The sequence below is a fragment of the Panulirus ornatus genome, chromosome 48 (genome assembly GCF_036320965.1).
Source record: "Panulirus ornatus isolate Po-2019 chromosome 48, ASM3632096v1, whole genome shotgun sequence".
Taxonomy (NCBI): domain Eukaryota; kingdom Metazoa; phylum Arthropoda; class Malacostraca; order Decapoda; family Palinuridae; genus Panulirus; species Panulirus ornatus.
This window is the reverse complement of record NC_092271.1, coordinates 15974747-15990110: the sequence shown is the minus strand read 5'-3', so window position 1 is coordinate 15990110 and position 15364 is coordinate 15974747. Positions and strand designations below refer to the sequence as shown.

The 15364-nt window shown below is 40.5% G+C and overlaps 1 protein-coding gene across 2 annotated transcripts; it reads left to right on the top strand.

Moving 5' to 3' along the window:
- The first annotated feature begins 4301 nt into the window (after positions 1-4301).
- On the top strand, positions 4302-11825 carry LOC139764009 (baculoviral IAP repeat-containing protein 7-like). 2 transcript variants are annotated; one of them, XM_071690479.1, is made up of 7 exons: positions 4302-4472; positions 4765-5157; positions 6376-6767; positions 8330-8497; positions 9423-9488; positions 9641-9841; positions 11615-11825. In XM_071690479.1, the coding sequence occupies exons 1-6, from the start codon at positions 4421-4423 to the stop codon at positions 9827-9829; spliced, it is 1260 nt and encodes a 419-aa protein (XP_071546580.1). In that variant the 5' UTR covers positions 4302-4420; the 3' UTR covers positions 9830-9841; positions 11615-11825. The 2 variants fall into 2 exon arrangements, with proteins under 2 accessions (XP_071546580.1, XP_071546581.1); XM_071690480.1 differs by lacking the exon at positions 11615-11825 and having other exon boundaries at positions 9636-9809.
- The last annotated feature ends 3539 nt before the right edge of the window (positions 11826-15364 follow it).

The window sequence follows — 15364 nt, the reverse complement described above, 5'->3', positions numbered from 1 at the left end:
ATAACCTTGCCCTTATTCACATTTACTCTTAACTTTCTTCTTTCACACACTTTACCAAACTCAGTCACCAGCTTCTGCAGTTTCTCACATGAATCAGCCACCAGCGCTGTATCATCAGCGAACAACAACTGACTCACTTCTCAAGTTCTCTCATCCCCAACAGACTTCATACTTGCCCCTCTTTCCAAAACTCTTGCATTCACCTCCCTAACAACCCCATCTAGTGGATCTGGCAGCGGATGGAAACATGGAAGCGGAAGTGGATCATAGGGTGGGGGAGGGGGCGAAAATTCTGGGAGCCTTGAAGAATGTGTGGAAGTCGAGAACATTATCTCGGAAAGCAAAAATGGGTATGTTTGAAGGAATAGTGGTTCCAACAATGTTGTATGGTTGCGAGGTGTGGACTATGGATAGAGTTGTGCACAGGAGGATGGATGTGCTGGAAATGAGATGTTTGAGGACAATGTGTGGTGTGAGGTGGTTTGATCGAGTAAGTAACGTAAGGGTAAGAGAGATGTGTGGAAATAAAAAGAGCGTGGTTGAGAGAGCAGAAGAGGGTGTTTTGAAATGGTTTGGTCACATGGAGAGAATGAGTGAGGAAAGATTGACCAAGAGGATATATGTGTCGGAGGTGGAGGGAACGAGGAGAAGAGGGAGACCAAATTGGAGGTGGAAAGATGGAGTGAAAAAGATTTTGTGTGATCGGGGCCTGAACATGCAGGAGGGTGAAAGGAGGGCAAGGAATAGAGTGAATTGGAGCGATGTGGTATACCGGGGTTGACGTGCTGTCAGTGGATTGAATCAAGGCATGTGAAGCGTCTGGGGTAAACCATGGAAAGCTGTGTAGGTATGTATATTTGCGTGTGTGGACGTATGTATATACATGTGTATGGGGGTGGGTTGGGCCATTTCTTTCGTCTGTTTCCTTTCGCTACCTCGCAAACGCAGGAGACAGCGACAAAGCAAAAAAAAAAAAATATATATATATATATATATATATATATATATATATATATATATATATATATATATATATACATATAGGGGATAGGGGAGAAGGAATACTTCCCACGTATTCCCTGCGTGTCATAGAAGGCGACTAAAAGGGAAGGGAGTGGGGGGCTGGAAATCCTCCCCCTCTTTTTTTTTTTTTTTTCCAAAAGAAGGAACAGAGAAGAGGTCCAGGTGAGGATATTCCCTCAAAGGCCCAGTCCTCTGTTCTTAACGCTACCTCGCTATCGCGGGAAATAGCGAATAGTATGAAAAAAAAAAAAAAAGATATATATATATATATATATCTTTTTTTTCACTGACATTTCCCGCATTAGCAAGGTAGCGTCAAGAACAGAGGACTGAGCCTTTGAGGGAATATCCTCACTTGGCCCTCTTCTTTGTTCCTCTTTTGGAAAATTAAAAAAAAAACGAGAGGGAAGGATTTCCAGGCCCCTGCTCCCTCCCCTTTTAGTCACCTTCTATGACACGCAGGGAAAACGTGGGAAGCATTCTTTCTCCCATACGTTCACACCCAGTCTCTAGCTGTCATGTGTAATGCACCAAAACCACAGCACCCTATCCACATTCAGGACCCACAGGCCTTTCTATAGTTTACCCATTTCACATGCCCTGGTTCAGTTCACTGACAGCACGTCGACCCTGGTATACCACAACGCTCCAATTTACTCTATTCCTTGCATACCTCTCACCCTCCTAAATGTTCAGGCCCCAATCACTCAAAATCTTTTTCACTCCATCCTTCCACCTCCAATGTGGTCTCCCGCTTCTCCTTCCCTCTACCTCTGACACATATATCCTCTTTCTCAATCTTTCCTCACTCATTCTCACCATATGTCGAAACCATTTCAAAACACACTCTTCTGTTCTCTCAACCACACTCTTCTTATTCCCATACATCTCTTACCCTTTCATTACTTACTCCATCAAACCACCTCACCCCACATACTGTCCTCAAACATTTTATTTCCAACACATCCACCCTTCTCTGTACAACCCTATCATAAAGCTCATGCCTTGCAATCATATGATGTTGGAACCACTGTTCCTTCAAACATACCCATTTTTGCTCTGAGACAACGTTCTCTCCTTTCACACATTCTTCATCATTTCTAGAACCTTTGCCCCCTCCCCCACCCTGTGACACTTCTGCTTCCATGGTTCCATTCGCTGCTAAGTCCATTCCCAGATATCTAAAACACTTTTCTTCCTCCAATCTTTCTCCATTTAAACTTACATCCCAATTAATTTGTCCTTCAACCCTACTGAACCTAATAACCATGCTCTAATTCACATTTACTCAACTCTCTCCTTTTCACTTGCAGTGTAACCACAGGTGAAGTCAGGTAACATATATATATATATATATATATATATATATATATATATATATATATATATATATATATATATATATATATATATATAAATTTTCATATTACACATGGCAGCTAGAGACTGACTAAATGAATGTGCCCTTTTTTGTCTGATTCCCTGACGCTACCTCGCTGAAACTGGGGGTGGCGCCAGGGATGGATGAAGGCCAGCATAAAAATATGCATATATATATATATATATATATATATATATATATATATATATATATATATATATATATATATCTTGATATTTATTTGTATTATGTGAACGTGTATGGGCATTTATGTATAGGTGTGAGTGGATGGGCCGTTCTTCGTGTTTCCAGGCGCTACCTCGTTGACGCGGGAAACCGATCAAATGTAATAAATAAAACAAATATATAATTAGATTGATAGATAATCTAGCTCGTTCGAATGCATTTTCATGAACTACAATTATTGCCTGCTCACCCCCAAGACACCCACTAGTATGGTGTTTTCATAAAATTACGACAGCACCAATGAGATGAAACTGCTATTACCTGCAATTCACAAATGTTTAAAATGCTACTTGCTAATAAAATGAATTTAAAAGACGAGTCTCAACAAATGTAGAACTCTTTATACTGTACAAACGATTAATTACAAAATGGTAATTATCACTGAGGCAATTGTCGATAACGAGGGGAGCCATGTATCTGGCAAACACTGCAATAATATCACTAGCAGAGGCAACTAAAGCCACCTTTTTGACGTTGTGCCTCAGTCACCCGACTTAAATTTACCCTATGCATATCTAAACGGTCTCTAAGATACCACGATTTTCCTTGTCATAATTCACGACATCTGGTGTCCTCCACAAACTGTCTCCTTCCCAAACCCTAAATTCCTCTTTCAGCATACTGAAGTCTTATATTATTCCTTCTGTCTCTGTCAGGTTATGAAGATTATTATCAAGTGGTTTAGATGAATCACACAATCAGTGTCATATATCACATGATATTGCCACATCTTTCATCGTAGCTTATTTACTTAGCACGAGCTTCACCTGAGCAGCTTTGCCATGACGAATATTTTCAAGTGACGTATTGCACCACAGTTCGACATAGAAACTTCTCTATGTCCCTGTCCTGCAATATATATATATATATATATATATATATATATATATATATATATATATATATATATATATATATATATATATATGCTGATTTCATTGCACCTCATCCTCTGTGAAACACAACTAGTAAATGTGACACATGTTTCGGAAACATTTTCCTTGAACAAAACATAATACTGTTGAAATAAAGCAATAACACTTATCCTCTTTTATGCCCTTGATATTACCTAATGTGATGAACTCACATCAGAAAGGGAAGACAAAAACTTTGGATGAGAAGGAATGAAGAGTAGGCGTTTCCTGTACCTTTCTTTTCTAGTTCCTCTCCGAGTCGTGTTCTGCATCTTTCGCATCAACTCAAGGATCTCTTGCCTGTGTGGGTAATTTCAGCTAGTGTGAGCGGGAGACTAGAATCAGTAATAAACATGCCATATTTACTGATTCAGGGCATTAAACTTTTTATCTATAAACGTGTGGTATTTTATGTCACATTGTGTATTGTGGTCTGGAGAACTACTGTAAGCCGTAATCTGGTTATATTTGATCATAGAACACATATTTCCCAGGTGTTGTTACTTCATAAATGTCTTTCATTACTGTACGAACGGGTCAGGAGGGATAATAGATGTTTCTTGTATTACGTTACTGCGTGCCGCACCTTTGCAAAACCTTTATAGCCAGTGATAGAGACCCTAGAATACAATGGTGCTATCATATCTTGGTGTGTCATTATTGATGAAAATTTCGCATTACATTATCATATGATAAGATACACAGATTGTGGGTTATTTGAAATGTATTTCCTGTCGCCACCTCAGTACGTGACAACCATCAGCGTTACCTTCTCCAGCTACATTGGTGCTTGCGCCGAGTCACACTTTAAGCAACCAGCTGGGTCCTTAAAAGTATTCGCAGAAGCATATGAATCATGGAGGACAACAACCAAGTGAATGACCGTAACGACAGTGACGATACGAGAGGTGGGTGAGGACGTGCTTACTGACCCATCACTTTCTGCAGTGTTTAAAATGTTTTCATTATCATGTGATCTCTGGTCGAGATCGTTGTAAATTTGCGTTGCTTCTATTATATTTTCTTAATAGATTTAACTGATACTCAAACCAATTTTCTACTTACTGAATTAGATATGGTCAGTGAATAAGAGTTAACTGTATATAAGGGATTTCAATTATTTTCTTGATACAAAGGGGCATAGAATCTCAGCCATTAACTCCTAAGCACCAACTTTTGTGTAATATGTACTTACGCCAGCGTTGGAGGCTCGTGATGAACGTCGGTTCCAGTGGCAGTCAGCGTTGCTGATAGAGTCTGTCCGACGCCAAACCTTCACCAACTGGACGGTACCATTCATCGACCCCGACAAACTAGCTGAAGCAGGGTTCTTTTACCTGAGAACCCAGGATCACGTCCAATGTGTCTTCTGTCAGGGCATTGTTGGTTTCTGGGACCCTGGCGACGAGCCCAAGGTAGAGCACAAAAAGCACTTCCCAAACTGTCCCTTCGTCACCGGCGTAGCCACCGGCAACATCCCTAGAGCCAATCCCGATAACGATATCGGGCAACTCTACACTTTCCTGGACGACTATCACGCCTTCAGGGTAGCTGGCACCCGTCCGCAGATCCCCTCCTCTACCTATCAGCCAGGTCAGTCAATAGTAACACGATTTTTTTTAAATGAAAAAATATATATCCTTGTGCTGGTGTGCTAGCAAAAGCTGACCTGGTATGCTGTCAAATGATCCTCTCAGAAAAAGATATAGAATGTTAACATCAGATACAAAATATAAACATGCAGGGAAAATACTGATCAATGAAATATATTTTACATGTAAAAAGATATACAGTGAGTGGTGTTGCAGTGTCAAGATATACGGAATGATAAGAAACAGTCATGCTACGTGCACGTAGGATGTGATTTATACATAGGCATTGTGGACATTCCACACTGTTCCCGGCTATCGTCCTTACTCATGCCAACAATATTTTTTTCTGAATAATTTTCTTTAATTCGACCCATCTTCTGATGTGTTGGCATAGTTCCTCCACATCCCATGGGGTGGTGTGCAGGCACGACCGCAGCCTTCCCCAGCCCGTGGGGAGGTATTTGGGTAAGAACGCAGAACCCTAGCTTGTGGGGAGGCGTGTGTAAGGACACAGCCTCCCCCTTCCTATGGGGAGGGGCGCTCCGATTAAACTGCCCCTTTCTCCTGTCCCACTTCTTCCTCTCCTTTAAGTATGATTTCAGTAAAGATTATCTGAATACCGTTGATCCAGTATTACGAATATAAAATTCTTACATTTTGGCGATCTACTTCAGCAAACATGTAGCCCCCAAGTGACAAAGTTTATCATTTTGGCTTCAAAAAATTAACCTCTCTCGATCTGAATCTGTAATAACTTTATCTTATTGATTCTAAATTTATTTTAAGATGAACAGAAGCATCTACTGTACGTCACTGACCATCATTTTCCATAAATGTGTTGGACTTTGTGGCTGCCAGATGACAGGCGGCTGTAGCCTTGAATCTGCAAAATACGAGGCGTGAGCTAATAAGAAAAAGGAAAAAGCATGACATTAGATTGGGTTCCACATAATTCATCTACAAACAAAATGATTCAATAAACTTATGCTTTTAAGGTTTGACATAAATACTTAAATTCACTGGAAAAAACATTATTCGCATTTATAAGTAGGTAATTAACATGGAATTTCAGAATGACGTTGTCTTAGGTGAATACACCGTTAACTTCATAAAATATAACATATTCACCTTCCTCATCTTCGGTTAAAATTTGAGTCAGTAGCACGTAGAGATCTCAACGTTGTTTATGATAGTTGAGGAAAGTTTGTTCTGTTGGCAGATGCCGTTCGGATGTTGGACAGCGGGGCCGGGGAACTGGCTTTCCCTCAGTTCAGCACTCCCTCCAGTCGTCTGCAAACGTTCACCCGCTGGCCTCAGGAGGTGGGCGTCAGTCCTGACCAGCTGGCAGAGGCGGGATTCTTTTCCACGGGACTGGCCGACTGGGTCCAGTGCTTCCATTGCGGCGGTGGCCTCTTTGGTTGGCGGCAGGGAGATGATCCAGTGAGAGACCACGCCAGGTTCTACCCTTTCTGCCCCTTCATCAGGCTGCGGGCAGCTGAGGAGGCAGTCACTCATAACTGGAGGGACAATTCTGTGCCCACGATCGAAAACCGCTCAGTTACCCTCTCCAACCAAGAAGCTGAGCTGCTACTCCACCATCCTATCGCCAAGGTTAGCTTTAAACATTTAATTGTAATCTACATTCATAAAGATATTAAGCTCTCTGGGGTTAACTCAAATAATTCCAACAACAATTAAGACCAGAGACGCCAATATTCGTGAGTCAGTGCAACATGTCTCTATCACTCACCATAATGGTCATTACAGAGAATAACGGTAAACTCACCGCCATCCTCTTCATAAACCTAAAATTATTTAAGCAGCCATCTTCAATACACTCTCATCTTCTTTACTACATATTTACAGGTCAGGTCAAAAGGCCGTCTCACTACACATTCGACATCACTGACCTTTGACCTTACCTGACATCCTCTTTTTAAATAAATCCTTAACTTCGCTACATCCTCATATTCACATCCTCGTCCTCACTATACCCTTACAAGTCGGTTCAAAGGCCATTTTTACTGTACCCTCATCTTATCTAACATTGTTATTATACCCTTGTTTCCACCATATCCTCCTGACTCACGTAATCATGTCAATGACCATCTTCACTACATCCCTATCGATCCGGTCAAAGGTCATCTTCAAGATTGTATAGTGTACTGGGATAAGATAAAGAACGCCTCAACCTCCTGTACAAACAATTCAATCTTTCCACATATGTGGTGTGGTGGTTTGATCAAGTAATGAAAGGGTAAGAGATATATGTGGAAATAGAGTGTAGTTAAGAGAACAAAAGGTGTATTGAAATGGTTTTGTCACATGGAGAGAATGAGTGAGGAAAGATTGACAACGAGGTGGAGGGTAAGAGAAGTGGGAGACCAAATTGGAGGTGGAGGGATAGAGTGAAAAAGATTTTGAGTCATCGGGGCCTGAACATCCAGGATGGTGAAAGGCTTGCAAGGAATAGAGTGAATTGGAACGATGTGGCATACCGGGGTCGACGTGCTTTCAATGGATTGAACCAGGGCATGTGAAGCGTCTGGGCTAAACCATGGAAAGTTTTGTGGGGCCTGGATGTGGAAAGGGAGCTGTGGTTTCGGTGCATTTCACATGACAGCTAGAAACTGTTGTGAACGAATGTGGCCTTTGTTGTCTTTTCCTTGCGCTACCTCTCGCGCTGGGGGAGGGGGGGGGTGCTGTTTCATGTGTGGCGGGTGGACGATGAGAATGGATAAAGGCAGCAAGTATGAATATGTACATGTGTATATATGTATATGTTTGTGTATGTATATGTATTTATACGTTGAAGTGTATAGGTATGTATATGTGCGTGTGTGGTTGTGTATAAGCATGTGTATGTGAGTGGGTTGGGCCATTCTTTCGTTTCGTTTCCTTGCGTTACTTCGCTAACGTGGGAGCTGATATAGATCAGCTTTTGACCTAATTGGTAAGGGTCGTCTCAAACGCATCTTTACTATTTTAGGTTAGTCTTTTGACTATCAGAAAGAAAGATAAAAGAGCATAAACGTTTCCCTTCTACGAGGGCAAACATAATCAAATATCTAATCGCCACATGAGATCTTAAGCTATCACAGAATTAGTTTGTTGCATTCTCGACGGACTAGGTGTCTTTTGCTTTTGTTTTTGATAATAACCTTTTCCCGCAGCGTCTCGTGGAGATGAGACTGAATCCAGTTACGGTGAAAAAGGCACTGAAGCTTCATCTGGAGAAACATGGTGTCCTTCATCGCACGGCGACGGAGGCGCTAGAGGTGGTGTTCGACTACGAGCAAGACCATAGCGAGAAGAGTACTGTCTGCTACGACAGTGCGCAGGTAAGACAACGCGGCTGCGGACGCTTCATTGTAACAACTCGCTTTCGTAAAGAGAATTATCTTTGTTATATCTGGCTATGTATGTGTAGATGTGCCATTTACACCCATAACTTACAATGGCTCACGTACTTAGTTTTTAATGCCTGAAGAGTCATTTTTGGTGATACTTTGAAGTAGGGTACATTTATTAATTTCTTGGTACGATTAACATTTTTAGATTTCGTGATTATTTAGGATAAAGAATAATTCCTCTTGCCGTCCTCTTATGCATCTTGCTTAGCAATCCTTATTATTTTCCTATCAAACTTGCTATACTTCATTATCTTACTAGTATTTACATTAACTTTCAACTTCATTGGTACTCCCATACTCTGACACGAGTTTCTGGAGTTATTCTTTCGAGTCTGTCACTGATGCTGTGTCCTCTGCAAACAGCAAATAACTCGTCACCTCTCAGTAAATGTACGATATTTTCAAGAACTTTAAAAATATGTTGTCCAATGAAAAATGGAGAGTTCATGAGAATAATGGCATAAGCATCACTGGTTAACGTAAAATGTCACCTACCCACTGGCAGTAAAAGGGCTTTCGATAGATCCTGAAGTTTTCAGTGGTATTCATTGTCGAAAAGCATCAGGTGTTCACGAGAAAGTTATTTCGTTTTCATTTGTAGTTCCATCACGAACCCCTAAAATTATAGAGTAAATGAAGTGGAGTCGTACACCACCAGCTATATTCTAGGATCTAAGACCGGTGAACCTAAGCAGATTTACGTTATACAAATATTTTCTATTTTATTTTTGATGTACGAATATCGGTCAGGGCTTCCAACGTGGTCCATCAAACGCCGATGTCTCCAATTATTGAGAGTAATAATACGTCAAACGCTTTGCTCTACTGGATTTTTTTTTTTTTTCTTTCACAGCTGGGATTGCAGACTAGCGACGAGACCGATCACACGACCCACCACCTCGACCTTGTCGTGAAGGAGGTTTGTATTTCACACTGCCTTACTGTTATCTCCGTACACATGCTTATAAGCTGTTCTTTCCTTCATCATAAATGTTCTTTCCTTGAGAATATAATACTAAATGATACATTGGTGCTTGTAATCTTAGATGACATTTTTGTGGCTCAGCGCAGATCCTTCAGCGCCAGCTGACGGAGGAGGAGAGTCGCCTCATGTGTCGTCTATGCGGAAAGGAGCGAGCGGCGGTGATATTCCTGCCTTGCTCCCATCTCCACTTGTGTGCCGACTGTGCCAGGGGGAAAGATAACTGCACCAGTTGCGGTGCCGTCGTCAGGGGCACCATCAAGCCAATCATCAGTTGATTCTGCAGGGAGGTATGTATCCACTATCACCATCGTCCTAACCTGCTGGTTCATGCGTGCTTCAGACTTGGTAGGGCCCAAAAGATGAAGAGGATAGCAACACGTGAAAGTGTTGGGTAGTTTGAGCGACCCTGGAGCGGCTCCGTGGCTGCAGTGCTCTCAGCAACTTTCGTTTCACCATGTCACGCTGTTAAATATCACTATCAGCTGTATATGTGTATATGGCGCGGGAAACTCTTGTAGGCGCCATACGTATATCTTGTCTTACATATAACTTTTCAATCAATGTTGCTCACATACAAACTGATGTGCTTTTCTCTTTCGATTCCTATGACAAAGTACATACTATAATGTAGACAAAAAGACAAAGCGACGAAATCAAGACAGTGACGTGTATAGAACATGATTATATAGTTTCGTAGCTGTTGCATTTAAAGACAGTGATATATATATCCTTGCAGATATTGACTTTCAAAAAATCATTGCAACATGGACAAAAGCATTACGTAGAAACCCCACTTTCCACAAACAGCCAATCAACCGAGATTTCTTGTCAAATATTGGGAATTCTTCTCGTATCTGTTGCACCCATTAAACTTTAAAGGTTTCATTTGTCCTTGTAGAGCACTGACCTCACATCTTGGGACAAAATGAAATGAAATTTCCTTAGGTATGATAATTCTGATGACATACATTGAATATCAAGCATAACAAAATGTTTTAATGAATCATGGGCTATATGGGAACAGCAAAATTTTTGACGAAATGGTTGCTCATTCGGCGCCCGCGACCCCGGTGCCCAAGGAGGGTTATTACCCATCCCAGCACCTCCCTCACTACGTCAGTCCCCGGGCCCTAGCCCATGGCCTATTTGGCGCAAAGGGTACTCCAGTCCTGGCTCTAGTAATAGTTTGATTAATCTCATATGACAAACGCCCTGGTTTATTATCGTCACGGTTGTTTGGCTGGGAAAAAAAAAAAAGAATTGTGGTGACTGTTACAAGATTCTAATAACTCTGGGCCACGATTGAGACCTGTCGTGCCGCTTCAACCTGTCTAGGCCGCGAGAGGAGCCGCTGCTCGGTTGCACATCATCCCAAGTCGAAGCAAAACCGGACGTTCGAGGAACCTCAGCTAGGCAGGACTCATGAGCAAAAAAAAAAAAAACTATAAATGATTTCAGACGAAATAGCGTCGCCAAACACGGACAGATTATTTTCAACAGAATCCTATGTTTTGACCTCTCCAGAAAACGTTCCTAGTGACCAATAAAATGGAGAAGTGAAAGAAATATTAGTTACGATTTTTTGGTTCTGTAGTTCATTAAGCTTTGATTGTCCAAAATTATTTGTCTTTCTAAAATGAATCAAGTGTACAACAAATTTCAGTAGTGTAAACTAAAAGATATTAACCTTAAAGCAAATGTGTGAACCAACATCATTTGTTCGTCCGAACTCGTGAAGGAGAAACACCTGCCCAGATTTCAGCTTGTTTTGTGATCAGAAAGTTACCCGTAGACGTGCACTTCGTTACTTCATAGGGTAGAAGTGTTCTCGGACTCCTTAAGTCTGACGAACATTGTGATTCACTTTACTAACCAGGCGAATCTCTTCCTGAGACTGAACGATGCATCATGTTTCATTCAGTTTATCCCTTGTCGAGATCCTTTCCCTTCACAACTGCTCTCCAGAAGTCCCCTCCCAAGATTTTTTCCCCAAGTCATTCATTCCTTCCCAGTATTTACCCTGTCTAAGCAGTTTCAACATAGGTCTACTTCTTACACAGGCTCCTGCCCATCTAGGATCACCTTTTACCAGGACTCTCCCCAAAATATGTCCACCCTCAAGACCCTGGCATGGCGCTGCCGTGTGCTCAAGCAGCGTTCATTCACCCGTGGTTTTTATGAAACTACAATAAGATTTGATGCCGATGGTCCATCAAGTCAGTACTTAAGAAGTATTAATAAAGTGTGACTATTAAATGAATTAGGGAAAAACAGCATGTTTCATTACCCTAACCCTACATGATAAGTCTTCTATCCGGCTATTTACTTGTCATTCTCTGTGGACTACGTTAAGTCCAGCATCTAACTCCCATGTATACGGGTGCAAGCTGGGCTCTTGAGAGGAATTTTAACAAGGGTTACAAAGTTTCAAGTCCCCTTCTCTTCTTCATTAGCTATCCTGTTTTTATCCATTACGGTTTTATGTCATGGGCTTTAAGAATATTTTAATTATGCTCACACATGTGAATGCTAGTCTTCAATATATGCAAACATTTCTGAGATCCCTGCATCACCCTCTCATTAGCCGTGCCTGCAAGTTTAATTTGCTCCTGCAATATGATGTTTTAAGCAGAGGTACGATTATGGTCATACGAAAATGGCTAGTTTGTAGTCTTGTACACAAAACCAGATTTCAATGCCGATTATTCGCTGAGAAAGCTTCCGTCGCCGAGCTGACCAAATCAAATTATAAATGCTTGTCTTCCGTTATGGACGAAGCTTGCGATGAGGGAAACAGCCAATATCTTTGTGATGAAAAGGAGCACGTGTTGGTATGGGACACCGTTCGATACGGTTAAAACTTATGCTGTTATACAACCGTCCTCGTAATGATATGGAAAGGGAGTTAACAAATGCCTTCATAATCGGTGTCGCATTCCGGGGCTTCTGACATTAACTTTTTTACAAACAGACGACACTGAAAGAAAAGAGGACTAGAGTTATGACGAACAACCATAATCTTTGGACAACTTTCGAAAATCAGTTTCGGAAAGGTTACTCGTTACAGTTTTTAACCGTTCATCAGTTAGCTTTTTCCAACAACAGCCCCACAAAACGTTATACATTAGGTAGTCATCATAATATGCACGTTAATTTACTGTTACTTCACAAGAATATCAACTAAACAGTTGAATATAACGTGACTACGAATCGCCTGAAACAGTTCCATTCGTAAATTTCAAACAAATGTTATCAAAGTTTCTATGTATATACCCGAGTAATTCTGGCACCATTGGGTAAAACTGGTATTTAGTAGGTCGTTCCTGTTCGGTTGTGAAGGTATATCAGTCGCAACACAAAACAACGCCATCTGAAAATGATGTATGACTTGTTGCATTGAAAAAAAAGCAGTTAAATGTTCGTTGTATAACACCCAATACCCAACCAACATTTCTGTAAATGTGCAGGTTTACCAAGAATACACTTGCCACAAGTGATGTCTGAATGTTTGTAAAGGCAAACTAGCTTCCAAGATTAAGCACGTACTCTATAGTAAAGCAAGTAGGCCTATATCTAGGCAAAATGCGACTAAGAACAGTATGGCAGGTAATCAGATACCTAAAGTTCTTATCAAGTCCTCCCTTATGATGACACTGTTTGCTAGTTTACATATTGCAATGGAGTTTTCCGCAATGATTGGTGGTTTAGTTTGAGTAGATCTAATTTTGGGTTCCTAGACTAACAAGCAGCCTCTATGATTAGTTGTTCCACATACTGAAGGCTGGCCTATGAAATACCGACCAGAAAACATGACGACATAGATCTACTTAAATACAAATATGCATTTCCACGACGAACCACTGTGTCTGTGGTTTGTGTTGCCAGAAAAAACAAATTCTCGTACTTAAAACTCTGAAAGCATTGTATGTTTCTAAAATTGAATACTCAAAGCTCATCGCATACAGGCATAATTTGCTTACGAGTACATGTACTTGCAGTGCCGGAATCACTGCAATTATCAATATGCTACTGAGAAAAGTCGCTAGATCAACGATGAGAATGTGTCATACGTGCATTAGTGTGGGTATAGTATATGTATCATCTTACACACCTCTGGTGTTTAAAATCATTCGACTGGTAAGTAACTGTTTATGATATTCAGTCATGGAAAAATAATTTTGGTTTCATATGAGTTCAACTGTATTTCTAGTATTATTTTATTGTTATCCCTTACTTTAAAGGTATGAGGATTACACTGGAAGTGTGTGTGTATATATATATATATATATATATATATATATATATATATATATATATATATATATATATATATATCCCTGGGGATAGGGGATTAAGAATACTTCCCACGTATTCCCTGCGTGTCGTAGAAGGCGACTAAAAGGGGAGGGAGCGGGGGGCTGGAAATCCTCCCCTCTCGTTTTTTTTTTTAATTTTCCAAAAGAAGGAACAGAGGGGGCCAGGTGAGGATATTCCAAAAAAGGCCCAGTCCTCTGTTCTTAACGCTACCTCGCTAACGCGGGAAATGGCGAATAGTTTGAAAAAAAAAAAATATATATATATATATATATATATATATATATATATATATATATATATATATATATATATCTTTTTTCTTTCTTTTAAACTATTCGCCATTTCCCGCATTAGCGAGGTAGCATTAAGAACAGAGGACTGGGCCTTTGAGGGAATACCCTCACCTGGCCCAATTCTCTGTTCCTTCTTTTGGAAAAAAAAAAAAAAAAAAAAAAAACGAGAGGGGAGGATTTCCAGCCCCCCGCTCCCTCCCCTTTTAGTCGCCTTCTACGACACGCAGGGAATACGTGGGAAGTATTCTTAATCCCCTATCCCCTATATATATATATATATATATATATATATATATATATATATATATATATATATATATATATATATATATATATATATGTATATATATATAGATAGATAGATAGATAGATAGATAGATAAATTCACGCCAAATCACTCATATAACTTGACGTTGACATTCTTGACCCCCAGTATTAATAGATCTTAAAGCCGCACATCCTCGTGGACCGATCCCATTTAAAGAGGCCTGGACCTAGCCTTATTCTATCCCCCCCCCCCCTCAGTTGCCCTTTTTTTTCTTATCTCATTTAATCTTATATCTAATAGTAAAGCTAAAATCATCGTCCTCGTTTCCTCAGCGTTGCATGATACACTACATGTATTTTAGCGTATATCTCCCGGGTGCCCCTATCTGACCACTGCTTTAGCTTGGTTATTCAGACTGCTGTGATTATCTCTCTCTCTCTCTCTCTCTCTCTCATATTTCTATGAGAAAGTCCTGAAGTCCTTGTGTTACCGAGGGCCTTTCTCTAAAAACTACAGCCCAAAGCTGCTCTAGTTACAAAATAAGGAAATCGTGTGGATTCCTTCAGAGAAAAGTTGTTTGACGAGACTGTACTACCAGGGTATACAGCCTCGCTTGAATGCCTTCACTCCCGGTTTAACCTCTTGCTGGAGGAGCCCAGTAACATTATATATTCATTTAATATATCATTTCTGCTGTGCCACAAGTTGGTGATAACCATAAGCGTAATGATAATGATATTAACATAGACAAGGAAAATAATATATCATTATTGCTGTTGTTTTAACCGGTTATTATTGTTCTCGTCATGATAGCTATTGAACTGATTAATGTAGTTATGTTTAGCACGGACTTTATTGTGTTACATCTATAATTATAAATGATAAAAGCTGATTGGGGTCCGTGCTAGGAGTTGGGTCCGTGTGTGGGTGGT

What these genes read in the sequence shown, in the direction of transcription:
- LOC139764009 (XM_071690479.1), top strand. Translation starts at nt 4,421, where the DNA reads ATGGAGGACAACAACCAAGTGAATGACCGTAACGACAGTGACGATACG. An exon ending in CGACAGTGACGATACGAGAG is followed by an intron (nt 4,473 to 4,764) that starts GTGGGTGAGGAC and finishes TACTTACGCCAG; the next exon opens with CGTTGGAGGCTCGTGATGAA. An exon ending in TCTGCTACGACAGTGCGCAG is followed by an intron (nt 8,498 to 9,422) that starts GTAAGACAACGC and finishes TTTCTTTCACAG; the next exon opens with CTGGGATTGCAGACTAGCGA.